Source organism: Cladophialophora yegresii (assembly GCF_000585515.1).
Source record: "Cladophialophora yegresii CBS 114405 chromosome Unknown aczIN-supercont1.5, whole genome shotgun sequence".
In the NCBI taxonomy this organism is placed as follows: Eukaryota; Fungi; Ascomycota; class Eurotiomycetes; order Chaetothyriales; family Herpotrichiellaceae; genus Cladophialophora; species Cladophialophora yegresii.
In genome coordinates this window covers 804,185-818,256 of record NW_006913049.1, presented here as the reverse complement: position 1 = coordinate 818,256, position 14,072 = coordinate 804,185, and the positions used below count along the sequence as shown (strand labels likewise).

The following is a 14,072-nucleotide window of genomic DNA, read 5'->3' as shown; positions in this document are numbered from 1 at the left end:
TTGGCGTTCTAGACCTCGGGCAGCCCGCAGAAGGAACTTTCGTCTTCCCTTCGCTTGGTCAGCCTCGAACCAACTTCACTTCTTCAAGTCACCTACGTTATCAGGGGAACTTTGGTAGTTGACGTCGCAGAGCCGCATTTCGTCCATTGTCATTTAGTCTCCGGTCACTCCGCCCCTATCTCGTTCGCCTTCTCAACGTTCGTGACCGCTCCTCCTGTAATGCGTTAATCAAGAGCAAACCCGCAAAGGCCATGGATCTAGCAAACAGACCATTGTTCCGCCCTAGGTCAGACAGCGACTGGGAGGTATGGCGTCCGCTTTTCACTCGCCTGTACAAGGAGGAGAATCGACCCCTTCCGGAAGTGATGCGGATTCTAAAGGATCAGCATAGCTTCTGGGCCTCTGAGAAGATGTTCAAGAACAGAATCAAGGCCTGGAAGCTTCGAAAGTACCTCAAAGAAGATGAGGCCAAGATGATTGTCGACGGCGAAGGCCCCTCCACTAACGGTGCGGATCCGGAGGACATGAGAGAGCGCGCCGAGCGATCTCTCAAGAGAAAGCGGGCTCGACAGCGAGCCCAGACCCAACTGTCGCCACTGCCGACCACAGCGTCGCCCTTACCACTCCCGCCTTCGCCTACCACAAGTGTGGTAGTCCCATGGGCACCACCGCGGCATTCAATCATCCTGCCACCACTCGACAGATTCAATATCACCGACACCATGGAGCGATTTCTTCTGGACCTCCGAAGGTGGACACATTCCGCATTCATTCATGGTTCCTGGGATTCGGCACTGTCCTCGCAGCACAATGACGGGAGGCAAGCGTCGCGGCTCCTGTCGTCGAGTCTAACAGCTGGGATCAATCTCTTCGAAAATGGCAAGCATGATCTGGCATTCAAAGAATGGGACCGAGCCCTGGCAAGTTTCAAGAACCCGCGCCTCTTTGAGTCCTGGTACTACGAGATCCCCATGTCGTTGCTCCATGAAGTTGGGCGCGTGGCTCACTCTGGTCATGCCCCCATCGCCAGCCTTGTACTTCGAAACGTGAAGGATTGGGCGCATAAGTACCTTGATCCGCAAGACTCGAGGCATGCGCTATTCAGCGATTTTGGCGACTTGGATGTGAGGCAGCTTCGCGAATTGTACAAACGTGCGGCGCGTTCGATGTTTGACGGCCTTGAAAGCCGAATTGACAAGCAGAACAAGCTGCTTTTCGAGGTCCGGCTGAACCGAGCTCTGGACCTACTATGGTATGATCCAATGGCGGACTTGAGCGAGTGGCTGCCGTCAATCGAGGAAGTTGACAAGGCGATTGGGCCGAATTCGGCTCTTTCGGTATACTTTCTCCTCCTACAGGCGTACAGGGACGTCGCGCAGGATCAATACGGAGATGCCGAGGATCTTTGCAACCAAGTTCAGAGTCGATTGGAAGAACTGCAGAAGGTTCCTGGCAGCATCGATCTGTGGCGGGTAGGCCTGGCATACAGGCGCCTTGGCCGTATGCAGCATTCCAAGGAGCGATATCCAGAAGCACGGCGAAGCTTCAACACGGCCCTCAGATACGTCTCGGGCGATAGCAAGCTCTCCAGATCCGTGCTGATTGAGATCTGTCAACGACAACAAGCCATGTCTTCGGCGATGAATGATGCTGGGGATGTCTTCCTCTGGACCCAGATGCTTGAAAGACTCGAACAGCAAACACAAGCACAGGTGGAGGAAGTTGATGATGACGATGAAGAGTACAAGCCTGCGACCAAGAAACAACGCCTACCACCGAGCCGCACTGCCAGTCCGGCTCCTCAACGGCGGGGAACATGGTCATGACGCCGGCACAGTTCCCCCTTCTTATCCAGGATTGACGAGATATGATGTTATGATTAACGAAGTCACGACCTGTGATTTATGGATTTTATCGTCGAATACTGCTGAAAGCGAGCGTTGGACAACCTGACACAGTACGCTTGAAAGCGCCGGTTTTGATCTGTCTGACACGCATCGCCGTGCATCTTTCTTTTGGATCTTTCGCAAGCCCGAGTGCTAAGGGCTTGCACGGGATCCAGGCCCTCCCACGAAGGGTTCCTCATGTGCCTCTATTTTCAGCCAGATTTCTACCATGCGAGTCGGCCATGGGGCCTATTTGGTGCTGTTCTGGACCCTGCTGGGCCCAAAAGGATCTTGAACTAAATCGCAGATATGATAATGTTTGTACGACTTCCAGATTCTAGCGGGAGGACGATCTTGTATGAATTGAGCGGACCTGTATAGTCATCTATCCTTGGTATAATACCAACTGAAATTCATCTTCATCCACACTTTTCTTCTCCTGCGATGTCCTTGTGGGAGATCCATGCTTTTCCCGTTCAACACGCCTGGGAGGCCTCCGGGTTCGGCCTTTGACAGAAGGACAGCGCTCCTTTCGAGCGCCGTCCATCCTCTCTCCGTCCTAAAGGTTGAGAGGAATTCGCAATCGTTCTGATGAGAGGGGAATCTGCATTTCCATCTCCGTGTCCATCCCTGTTCCGGATAGACTGCCCATCATGGAAGTAAAGCAGAGAGCCCATCGAATACATGGTGGTACAAGTCGGCCGCACGCGAACGCGAGCTGCCCCCATACTGTACAGAAGATCCACGGCGCTGGATTTTGCGGGCAGAGAAGCTCCTCACTCCCCACGCACTTTCTCCTCAGTAAGTACTGTACGTCCGAGACGACAATCTTCTTTGGGCACGCCGCTCACGTCCCCTCCTTGTCCTTGTCGCCCTCTTCGGGCTTTTTCTTCCGACTCGCCAGAATCTCATCCACGACGCCGAGCTCGAGCGCCTCCTCGGCACTGAGGAAGTAATCCCTCTCCATCATCTTCTCGATGTCCTCGACCGTCATCTTCTTGTCCCTGTTCGTGGGCGTCAGGTGCCGCTCGTAGATGCGGTTGAGCTGCGTGCGCACGCGCAGGATCTCCTTGGCGTGGATCGCAATGTCGGCCGCCGTGCCGTAGTGGCCGCCGCTCGGCTGGTGGAGCATCACGGACGAGTGAGGCAGGCAGTAGCGCTTGCCTGGGGCGCCGCCCGCGAGCAGCAGCGAGCCCATCGAGGCGGCCTGGCCGAGCACGAGCGTCGACACCTCCGGGACGATGTATTGCATGCAGTCGTAGATGCTGAGGCCGGCCGTCACGCTCCCGCCGGGCGAGTTGATGTACATGCTGATAGGGCGGTCGCTTTCGGATTCGAGAAAGAGGAGGGAGGCCGTGACGGTGGCGCTGGTGTTGCAACGGCACATGTTAGCATCGCGTAAGCGCAACTTTGGGACGATTGGAGGACCGTATCAAGTACAGCGGACATAGACATCTACAGAACGTCGTATGGACAGGGGCGTGTCTAGTGGTGGAGATGAATAGCTATTGGTTGTACTCACGCCATACGGTCGTCCACCTCCCCGTACAGGGCGACGATTCTTTCTTTGAGCAGCCGCGAGAACAGGTCCGTGGTGTGTGTCTGCGGAGCTGCGTTAGCCTGGCTGAACCACGCAGTCCGGGGACCCGCGCAGTGCTCACCATGCCGGCAAGTGTCTCGGTCACAAAAGGAACAGGAAGCCAACTTGACGTTGTCCGCTGCGGCGGCGGCGCAGATCTAGAGTACGAGTACGGCCGCCGCGAGGGTTCATTGAGGTATGCGGCGCCGCATGTTGCTGCCCGGGTGGCCGCCGAATGGCCTGCCGTGCACTTGAATTGAAGTCGGGCCACGGCTCGCAGGGGAGGACGCATCATGAGTATGGACGGCGAGGAGGCAACGGTCGCGTCAAAGGAGGAGAGTACAGGTGATGTTGATGTGCGACTTTTGGAGAGTGTCGCAAGGCTGAAGATGTGGGGACGAGGCTGAGCGACTTCGCGTTGTTACGTCTACTCATACTCGATCACGAGGAAAGCCAATTCACTCATAAGCTTGTAGGACGCCGCACTTGCTACGCAAGTTTGAAAGCAAAAGAACAAATGCCACCCAAGAAGCGGGGCTGCGTGAGCGTTCGCCATCATGGGAATTGGAGTTTTTGCTCGCCTCCTTCCGAGAGTCAAGCCAGGTAGCATTGTGGTTTAAGCTCCCCTTGCCCTTCGAGCCGCCAGATTAGCCAAGAATGTAGCAAGAGACGCACGAGCCGCAGGGTCTTCAGACGTAGCCGGGGACGACGTTGGCGGCGGCCTGCGCATTAGAGCCCGGAGTCCCGTCAGGTCCAGCAGTATCACCTCGTCATCTTGCCCACCTGGGTCACTCCTCTTCTGATGTGCTCGTTCCTGCTCTTCCGAGCCGTCTGGTAGCAGACTCCGCATTTCGACTCCCTCATCTGTTTCGGCCCCATTGTCTTGAGTACGCGACCTCAGTCGACCGGCCTCTTCTGACTCCAGATCCTGCGGTTGCGGTGTTTCCGGACTCTGCGCCTCTCCAGAGCTTTTCTGTTTCTCGTGGCCGGCCACTAGCATAATCAACTGTAGGGCAAAAACGAGGATGTCCAACAGCAACAGTCTAGCCGTTGATGGCGCCAGCTCGCCCACAAAATCAATGAGAATGCCTCCATACAAGCGCTTGTCTCCCGGTCGGCTCTGCAGCAGGTGAGTCACGAGGCAGACGACGCTGACGAGGATCGTAGGAGGTAGTTGGGATATCGGGGCTCGAACATGCACGATTTGGTTCGCAAGCCGTAGTATCAGGAGAAGTGAGAGGTTGTCGCACATATAAAGAGCCGCAAAATAGAGATATATCAGCCCATCCAGGGCATGGAGGAGGGGTTCAAGGTAATGCTCTTTCTTCTCCGGAAGTTCGAGCTTGCGCTCATGGTTGAGCGAGGGGACGAATGGGCTGTCATTTTCGGCGGTCGCCGTATTGTTCATTAGAAATGAACCTGCGAAGTCAAAGGAGATAGACGAGAAAGTATCATATTGCTCAGATACTTGTGTGCAGTATCCTAGATGAGCCCTTGGAGATGGGAGTCAAAATGAAAGCGTCTGCGCTCCTGCCGTTCGAAAGCCCAAGGTGGTGAAGTGCGTCGCAGTGCTGCTCCAGGCCGTCACTCCTTTCCAGCTCCGGGGGAGTCCTCGTTGAATGTCATATGACGTCGAATTCCACCTGTCCTACAGCTCCGCGCCTCCCCAAATCCCGCTTCAAAGTGCCAAATACTGTTCGTCAGACGTTGAAAAATGTCGTCTTTTCATCTCTGCCTGCCATCAGTCATCATTCATCATCCGTCTTGCTCTTCTCCTTCATCCTCGGCAGCAACGACTTCGAAATCAGCAGAGTCGGACTCCCCAGGCTCATCCTCGTCACTTTCAGCGTCTTCATCGTCTATGACGGTTTTTGAACGCCAGGTTGGGTCTGAGACATATTCGACCGTTGTCTTTCCGACCTTCTTGTTTCCTATTTTGGCGGACGCCTCTAAGATACCCTTGATGCTCGACACGACCATCTCAATGATGACCTTGAATGCCAGCACTTTCGGGGGCTTGCCCGTTTCTTCAATGTGCCTGGCACGCTCCGCCCGAGCATGCGCAGTTAGATCGACTTTCAGGTTCCCAATGGCAAAGACATCTGCGCAAGCATTAGTGCTGCCACCACGCGTGGCTCGTCAGACTTACGGTTACCATCCAGACGAGTAGGAGCATTCTTCAACGGGCATTTGTATAAGACTTGCTGAAGGCAAACTTCTTCAATTTCCTGCTGGATGCTCGTCACGGTCGCATAAAGCTCGAGCCTCTTCTTCATGTTTTCCGACAGCTTGTCTCCCTAATGATCGGTCAGCCCCAGGTATGATCATACATTGTGGATACGACGACTTACCCTCTTGTATGCCCACTTCATCTGATTCGCCGCTCTTAGTCCTCGAATAGGACATTCGAATTGGTCTTCTACTTTGTGGAATCTGGGCTTGAACTTGGTGTGTACGCAGCAACCAATCCAATCTCGCGCCCGCCTGAACATGACCGGATTCTTCTCAAGTGCTGAAAGCACAGCGCCTCTTGCGATGGCCGACCAAGGCTCAAGCGGACTGACGAGTTCGACTTTCCCCTCGTCAAATTCGTTGGCAACAAAGGCTGTGAACCGATCGCATACGTAAGGAGAACAGCTGAGTCCACCACATACGACAACCGTCTGTTTCAAGTCAGTACTATGTATGCCACTCGCACAAGGGAACAATGGATATTACCCGGATCGGCGGGCTGCGAGCCTTTTTCGCTCTACCGGCTTGTCTTCGGACCAGATCGAAGCTCTTCTGCAGAACTGGTTCGAACATGGCTTCGACGTCGTCGCTATGCGGAAGTCAGCAGTGCCTGGCGATACAAGCTTTCTGGAGCAAGCCGAAAGACCCGGTACATACCTAGTAAGCTTGACCATGTCTTCGTCCGAGTCATAGTATTGACGAACAGCATCACTATCCATGTCCAACTTGTTCATCTTGAGAGGGATGCGTAAGAATTTTCTGCTCTTATCCTTTCCCTTGAAGTTGCGCTTAATGTCCTCAAAACCCTTCAGGAAAGTACTTCCGGCTCCCGTTTTCTCGCTAGGGAGATTCATGAACGCAGCGTCGAAGCGCTTGAGCGTTAGTTCATGGAAAGCGCGGTCAATTGCTGTACCACCTATCTTTGCGCCTGAGTTTGAAGTCAGCAGGTGTGTCTCTCTTCCGAGACAGACATTCTTGCCTTGGCCGACGCATGCTTCTTCCAGCTGGAGCGGCTGTGATTTGATGATGCGGTATGTGACTAAGTCCACTGTACCTCCACCCATATCCACCACCATCACACATGAGTTCTCCTTTGACACATTAGTTGAGCACGCATGCTTCCACGTTTAAGACTGCTCACCTGGAAGGGACTGGTCGCAAACTTGTCCTCGGTCGATTTGATAGTCCACAAGAAGGCCGCCTCGGGTTCCTCTGTGAAAAACAGCTCGTCGCCCTCTCGGCCGGCAAACCCGGCATCTCTGGCCGCTGCCAACGTCGATTCACGGGCGTGAAGAGACCATACCGCTGGTAAAGTGAACTGGAAGCGAAACGCCGTCTGCTCCAATGCAGTTTTACCGATTGCTTTCTGCATTTGCGACATGATATAGTCATGAAGAAGGCGTAGAAAGTCGGTCGTCACGTCTTTGGCATCCTTCCCGGGCTTGATCCGCATCAGCGACTTACCCACAGCTTTTTGGAGTAACGGATCGTCAAATTCTGTCTTCTGAGTGTTCTCATCGAGCAGCAATTTGAACCAAGAACAGCTGAGGAGTCCGCTATCGACGTCGTAGCCCCACCGATCCTCGTTGCCGGCATCGTGATTCTCTTCGGCATATGCGATCAGGCTTGGGACCTTCTGCGCAATAGCGGTAAGACCGCCAGGCCATTTCTGGATCACTTCGACGTCTTTGAAACTCTTCGTGCTCGTCACAAACGCAACACCTGACCTGTCAGCGCAACGTGGATTTCATGAGGTCAACCGATTACCTGAGTACGTCGTGCCGAAATCAACCCCAACGATGATCCGAATGGCCGCTTTTGCCTTTGCAGCATCTCGAGAGGCCTTAGCCTTCTCCCGCCGCTCGAGCGCTTCCGGCGTAGGTTCGGTTTCTGCGCCGGTCAGATGGTCCATCCACCAGGAATCTAGGTATAAACTTACTTGGGCGTTTACGCTTTGCTGCGGTACCGGGTTTTGACGCATGTTTCCTCCCGGCGGCTAACAAGTGAGTGGCTAATGAACTGGTCAGCAATGTTCTGTCTAGAAGAGCTTCAGCCATACCAGTCCGCATCACCGGCACATCTATGACACCGAGAGCTGTGCCTTCTATCGCCATATTGTACGTCGGAGCTGGGTAAGAATGGGATGAGATGTTGATGGTGTCGTGGTGCCGACGAGAATCTGCTTGAGTGACCAAAAGGGTAGTTGTACGAAGGTATAAGTAAGAAAGAGAGGAGAGTACACCGAAGATGGAGAGATAAAGAGGAGGAGACGAGTCTCAAGTAGTAAGGAGACGGCACTACGATGTATGAGTGTCACATGCTTTTGAGATCCTTAGACTCACATGTCACAGGGTTGAAGAGGAGCGGAGGTCGACGGTGAGGTCAATGTCATTGCGACTCCTATATGGAAGAGATCTTTCCCTCAGCTTTCTTTGAGCCGGCCATGGACCCGTGACAATCGGCACCGACTTCTTCTTGAGTGAAGTCCTCTTATTCACTGGCTCAAGTTGTATCTCTTTCCATTCTCTATGTGACATCGGAGATATCAGACCACTTGTGATCATTGCATGACAGCTCAACCAACACTTCTACCTCAAGTAAGCATCCACAAACTCACCATGGACTCCAGTCAAGACGACAGCGGTTTGGAAATCACGGGTGGAGGATCTGTATCAGTCGAAGTACCAAAGCAGAGAATGGTCCGACTGGAGGAAGATCCAAATGTCGTACACACTATCCCTCGACTGGCTGAGAGTGGCTTTAAGACGCGGTCGACACGACAGGGGCGCCTATCCGGGAACCCAAACTCTCTTTCGACTGACGCCGTCCCAGTCGTCGAGTCAGACATCTCAGCAAAATCGAACGATAGCCAGCAGTTCGATGATGACAGTGAACACGATGATTATTCCCCGAGGCAGACACCAGCAGAGCGTCAAACCCCGGAAGAGATAACCCCGGCTAGTTCCAAGAGAGGGAGACGGCGAGGCAAGACTGGTAAAACCAACAACAAGGTGAAGCAGACACGCCCATTGAGGCTCAACCTGGAACAATCCCACACTAGAATCCGCCTGCAGATGAACGCCATCGAAACTTACAAACAAGCCAAAATAAAGCAACTGGAGAAACGAATGGCGCTAGAGCAAACCGCGAGATCTCTGAAAGAAGAAAATTCCAAGCTTGCACAGGATGTTCAAGGCTTGAAGCACCAGATTTCGGAGCATGAGGCCACAATTCAAGGGTATCATGATGATGCACTCGAGCTTCTCGGAAAAGACAAGGCGGAGGCAATGCAGGACGAACAAGTAACTGAAGACCTGACCTGGCTCTTCTCCGAAACCAAGGAATGGGCCAGGACGTGGTCAATTGAGAGGTGGAATGATGCTGCGAAGGCCAAAGTACGAGATCTTCTCGCCATACATGCCGGGAAGGCATTTGCAACAAAGTGGCTGGTTGCGGCGATTGACAGGGCTGCCCAAGACAAGCAAACACCACCGCAAATGGTCTTGAACGCACTCCTCAACTGCTTTCTCTGTGATGAGACGTTTCGAAGACCGTTCGCCCATCTGGGCAGGAGCATGCAGGATGCGGCAAATGATAGTTATGAAGACTGCATGAACTGGGTCATGGAAGCAGCGACTGAAGGTACGCAACTCTAGCTAGGCTCGACGCTAGAATCGTGCTAACAGAGAAAAGAATGTCCAGAAGGCTGCAACAAGTTGAGAGCCCGAATCTGTAGCCTAGTCGACAAGCCTGCAGTTCTCGACGGAAGCAAGGCAGCCAAATTATCTTCGCGCCAAAAGGACATGCAGTGTCTACGCCAACACCGTTGCGAGAAGATAGTCGCTCTTTGCCTGTCAAAGTTCCACGTGGGCTTGCAAGCGGTCGGCGACGAAGATGGGCAAAAGCGCCACAAGGAGATGCTCGAGATTGTAGAGGCAGCCTTACGTCTCTCTGCCAGACTATCAACTGAAAACCCCGAAGTGAGATTTTACTTTCTCGACGACCTCGAGAAGACCAAGTTCGACCTGAGACACGACCGATTCAAGCCGCATCGAATCCTGAAGCTGGATGACGAAGAATTTGACGATGAGGCACAAAGAGCCGAAGCTGAAGCCCTAGTCGGTCGTCCCTTCGATATGGTCGTGGAGCCTTGCGTTGTCAGACGTGGGGATGCGAAGGGACAAGAGTACGAGAAGGAGCAGGTCCTTTATCGTGGCGTTGTTTGGATGGTCAAGGGCATGGTAATTCCTCCGGAAGAGCTTTCGGAAGACGAGGCAAGCTCCAACGATCAATACTCCATGCAGGCGACGTCAGCTGCAGGACCAGGCCGTGGCGGTGGAAACGGCATCTCAGCAGCATCGAGATTACATCTTGGGGATGGCGTTCGAGGTGAACCGAATGAATCCGGACCCCCAGGCGACAGGGCAGGAAGCTACCAACTTCGTTTTGCCCCCAAGCCACCTTCGAAACTCGGGTTTGAGGACGATAACAAGAATTCCGGTGGCAAGAAAAAGCTCGTCGGCCGCAATATCAGCGCTTCGGGAACTGCTGATGGGCAAATCCCTTCGACTAGCACTCGTCGCTCCCACGAAATTTCTGCCCAGCCCCTGATTGCTAGGCATGATTCTTTGTCTACCGAACCCTTCGATGATGGGACCACTTTGACCTCCGAGGCACCTCTTTCGAAGTCAAGAACCTCCACACCGAGCACCGACTCCCGCAAGAAGCGGGAAAGCGCTTCTAAGAGACATCGCGGAACAATAGAGAGTCTCGAGAGGCAGGCATCTCGTCAGCAGGCAAATGACTTGGACAACAATGCAGAACTACAGGTGGAGGGACACATGCTGTATGGTGGTGCTGATACCGTGAGAGCCGCCAGGATTCTCAAGGAGGAAGCACCCGTAGGCCCTGAGCCCGAACTCTGTTCAGGCGTTTCCAGAAAGCGTAAAATATCGGATAACAGCACCAAAGTGCAAGCGAGAGATCCTGATCATGTCGAAAGTTACCTCCCAAGCAAGAAAATGGTAAGTTGCCACATATGTCCTCGCCCTACCTACACGATCCCTAACAGTTCTGCAGAAAACTAACGTAGCCTCAGAGAGCAACTACCACGGGAGTGCCGGCGATGACGAAGATTACGTCTCGATCACCCAACTCTCAGCCGACGGATACTGCGAACACTTCTCGTCAACGCACCGATCAAATCCCGCCGTGCAACAAGAAGTCACAGCAAAACTTACCGAGGGACGTTCCATCGAGAGACCCAGCGTCACTGATGGGTCCAGCACCAGTTTTGATAAAGATGGACTTAGCATCATCGACCAAGAGCATGCAGTCCAAGTCTCCCAAGCACCCGGGTCAGCAACAGAAGTCGGAGAGGCATCCGACACGTGGGCTGAGCGACCGAGTACCACCCCACAACGAGATCACGAACCCACTGTGCTATGTGGTCGGTCAGAGTGCACAAGCGAACGAGGCTGCGAAATTAGCAATCAAGAGACAATCAGGAGCCCTGAGCGACAAGCCCGCTCAAATGGACAAGCCAGCTCAAATGAACAGCCCAATTCAAATCAAGAAGCCAGCGCCTCCGCAGTCACAGTTAATGAAAATTCTCCGCTCGACTGAGGGATGACGGATGCTACAGTGACGACTTCTCCCCTCAACATTCCTTTTCACTGTTGCTTGCTCGAGCACCCTGCCTTCATCCAACTAGCAGACACGCCGGGAAGCAGTAACGACTGGACTTTCACAGGAGACTTCATCCGCTCTGAGTGAAACTCGGCTCTTCATCCATCACCAATGCCAACATCAATTCATTGCCCTACCCACTTTCTGCGAGCGTCTTCAGGTATCTCCAGTCCAGCCCTGCGTTTTTGGAGGGACAACATTGCCAGCTTGGTCCAACTTAAGGAGACACAACGCCTCATTATCGGTGGAAACTGAGCCCTCGAAGCTAGGAGGTCCCCGAGCTGAGGGTGGGAGGATTCCACGGACGGACGAACTCAAGGAAGACACCGTGTGAACCCTGGTTCCATATTCATTCTCTACCCGCGAGGGGGCTTTCACGACAAGTAGGAACTGACTCCCTACAGTGCAACTTGCAGCCTGCTTGCTTTGCACCCGACGCCGCTCGAAGACATTCCCAATACATACCTTAGCCCATAGACCGATGGACATGCAATGCAATGAGCTTTATCCACAGCACAGCAGTGCTAAGCCCTGCGTAATGATCTTGTACACAGGATGCTAATACGCTAGGCTTGCAAAGCAGACAATCGTGCGTGCGAACTCGCGCCGTAACCCCTGCCTCCGTACTATGTACTGGGCGAAAAGTCCAGAATAGACCGCTTGTCAATCCATTTATATGTAGGACCAAGAATGGGAAATATAGAGAACGTAATAGAGGACAGACCGAGTCACTGTATATTATGGTCACGTTCATTCATCCGTGGTAAGTCCAGCATCCATTAGCACGGCAGATCCGACTCCTTTGACAACGCCGCAAACGCCTCGCTGATGCAGCAAAGTACCACGCGTCCCGACCGAGTCTCATTGATAGTCGTACAATTCTGTCTGTTTCCGCATCCCTTTGAGGTTCTGTACAAGGTCAACCCATGCGTCGGGGACAGGGCTAAGCCAGGCAATGCCATCAGGCAGCCAACACCGCAGCCAGCTGACAACTCATGTCCAGCAACGCGAGATGCTCATCCACCCCGTCGATCAACCGCTTGTCGAACTCGGAGAAGGTTTGCGTCAGTGCCGCCTTCTTCCGCAACGCCGCAGCCACGTCACCCTTTTTTGCGACCACGATGTCTCCCTCATCCCCGACGATGATCTTCGCGTACAGAGCCGAGAGGACTTCGTTCGCGGCGTATCCTGACGCGACGATATTCGTGATCTCGGTGGCAATGTGGCTATAATTCCTCGTGTTTCCCTTCTGGAGGATTTTGATCAACCTGTCCGTCAGAGCTGGGGGAAACGTGCCCGCGATCTCATCGATGTCGGATATTCGGATGGCGTTGCCGCCGGTTTGGGCATTGGGTTTTGTGGTATTATCCACATCCTCCATCTCGTCGTCGCTGTCTTCGGGGACAACGTTTTTTTTGCTCCCGGCGTTCGCCTTCTCGCTCGACGCCGAAGCCGAAGCCGAAGCTCCCACGAGCCGGGCGGCAGATTGTAGCAGGTTAATGGCTCTTCGCAAGTCACCGTCTGAGACCTTCAATGTCCGTTCGATGACGCCGTCGGTGTAGTTGACGTTCTCGGCCTTGAGAATCTCCGCGATGCGAGCCGCCGCTTGGTCACCGCCAATGGCTTTGAATCTGAATTTCGAGCACCGCGAGGCTATGGGGTCGATGATGCGAGAGACGTAGTTGCAGCAGAGGGCGAAGCGGGTGGAGGTGCTGTAAATTTCCATTACTGTGGACCGATTGCCAGCACATGTCAGCAAGGGATCGAGCGGTAGACTGGGAGGGTTGGCGAGTAGAGCGCACCTCTTCTCAATGCTCCTTGGGCGTCTTGCGTCAGCTGGTCTGCTTCCTGCGCGGCCTGTTAGCATAGCATACTACATCCTGCTCTATCGAGGGCGGCCGAACTTTAGGGCTCTAGCTCGGACCCTGCGTTTTTGTCGGTGTGGTTCAGAGTAAGGCAGACTCACATCCAGGATGACAATCTTAAAGTTCGGACACGGGTATTTCTGCGTATACTCTTTGCTGCTCGGATTCGTCAAGTGCAGCGCGGCAAATTGCTTGACTCGTTCTCGGATCACCGATAGCCCGCGCTCGTCTGAAGCATTCAGTTCGAGCACTCTCGTCTTCATCAGTTCCGGGCCGAACAGTTCCCTGCACAGCGCCAGAATTGTGCTAGTCTTGCCGTTCCCGGGAGGACCATAGCACAGGAGATGAGGCAGGTTGGAAGCGTTTACCATCCGCCGCAGTGTCTCTGTCGCGTGTTCTTGACTTTTGACTTCCTCGAGCTGCAAATGTGTTATCCGTTAGCTTGTGTCCAGGCGGAGCCAATGGACCGACGACAGTGGGAGGTGGAAGGAGGGAAAACCCACAGATTTCGGCCGGTATTTTTCGACCCATGGGACTGCTCTTTCTGTGGTTTCGATGGATTTGGAGGTGTTGGGCTTAGAGGACGATGCAGCGGCAGCAGCGCGGGCTTTATTGCTGAAGAAGTCGGCCATCGTGTAATGTGGCGAGAGGGGGAAGGGTAACGGCGACGTTCACGCGACGGTGAGTCTATGCTAAAATACGTCGGAAACGGGAAATGCGGGAGAAGACGCGACCGACCAGACGCGTTGAGTGTTTCTTGGCGAGGCTGAACGAGATACGTCATTGCAAGCCTTGCAGCATTGCCAGATTAGGATGCAAGGC

General features: G+C 53.8%; 6 protein-coding genes across 6 annotated transcripts; 2 read left to right on the top strand and 4 right to left on the bottom strand.

Moving 5' to 3' along the window:
• Nucleotides 1-251: 251 nt before the first annotated feature.
• Nucleotides 252-1,826, top strand: A1O7_07029 (uncharacterized protein; the record flags this gene model as incomplete). Its single annotated transcript, XM_007761029.1, has 1 exon — nt 252-1,826. The coding sequence occupies one exon, from the start codon at nt 252-254 to the stop codon at nt 1,824-1,826; it is 1,575 nt and encodes a 524-aa protein (XP_007759219.1).
• A 907-nt stretch (nt 1,827-2,733) lies between these two features.
• A1O7_07028 (Clp protease) lies at nt 2,734-3,195 on the bottom strand (the record flags this gene model as incomplete). The annotated part of the gene is made up of 1 exon (XM_007761028.1): nt 2,734-3,195. The coding sequence occupies one exon, from the start codon at nt 3,193-3,195 to the stop codon at nt 2,734-2,736; it is 462 nt and encodes a 153-aa protein (XP_007759218.1).
• Nucleotides 3,196-4,081: 886 nt separating this feature from the next.
• A1O7_07027 (uncharacterized protein) lies at nt 4,082-4,873 on the bottom strand (the record flags this gene model as incomplete). Its single annotated transcript, XM_007761027.1, has 1 exon — nt 4,082-4,873. One exon carries the CDS (start codon nt 4,871-4,873, stop codon nt 4,082-4,084), a length of 792 nt encoding a protein of 263 aa, XP_007759217.1.
• Nucleotides 4,874-5,220: 347 nt separating this feature from the next.
• On the bottom strand, nt 5,221-7,678 carry A1O7_07026 (uncharacterized protein; the record flags this gene model as incomplete). Its single annotated transcript, XM_007761026.1, has 8 exons — nt 5,221-5,567; nt 5,615-5,762; nt 5,817-6,128; nt 6,184-6,286; nt 6,355-6,617; nt 6,669-6,788; nt 6,839-7,419; nt 7,465-7,678. 8 exons carry the CDS (start codon nt 7,676-7,678, stop codon nt 5,221-5,223), a joined length of 2,088 nt encoding a protein of 695 aa, XP_007759216.1.
• Nucleotides 7,679-8,315: 637 nt separating this feature from the next.
• A1O7_07025 (uncharacterized protein) lies at nt 8,316-11,322 on the top strand (the record flags this gene model as incomplete). The annotated part of the gene is made up of 3 exons (XM_007761025.1): nt 8,316-9,339; nt 9,391-10,721; nt 10,777-11,322. The coding sequence occupies 3 exons, from the start codon at nt 8,316-8,318 to the stop codon at nt 11,320-11,322; spliced, it is 2,901 nt and encodes a 966-aa protein (XP_007759215.1).
• A 1,024-nt stretch (nt 11,323-12,346) lies between these two features.
• On the bottom strand, nt 12,347-13,882 carry A1O7_07024 (uncharacterized protein; the record flags this gene model as incomplete). The annotated part of the gene is made up of 4 exons (XM_007761024.1): nt 12,347-13,113; nt 13,188-13,233; nt 13,352-13,669; nt 13,754-13,882. 4 exons carry the CDS (start codon nt 13,880-13,882, stop codon nt 12,347-12,349), a joined length of 1,260 nt encoding a protein of 419 aa, XP_007759214.1.
• Between the last annotated feature and the right edge of the window lie 190 nt (nt 13,883-14,072).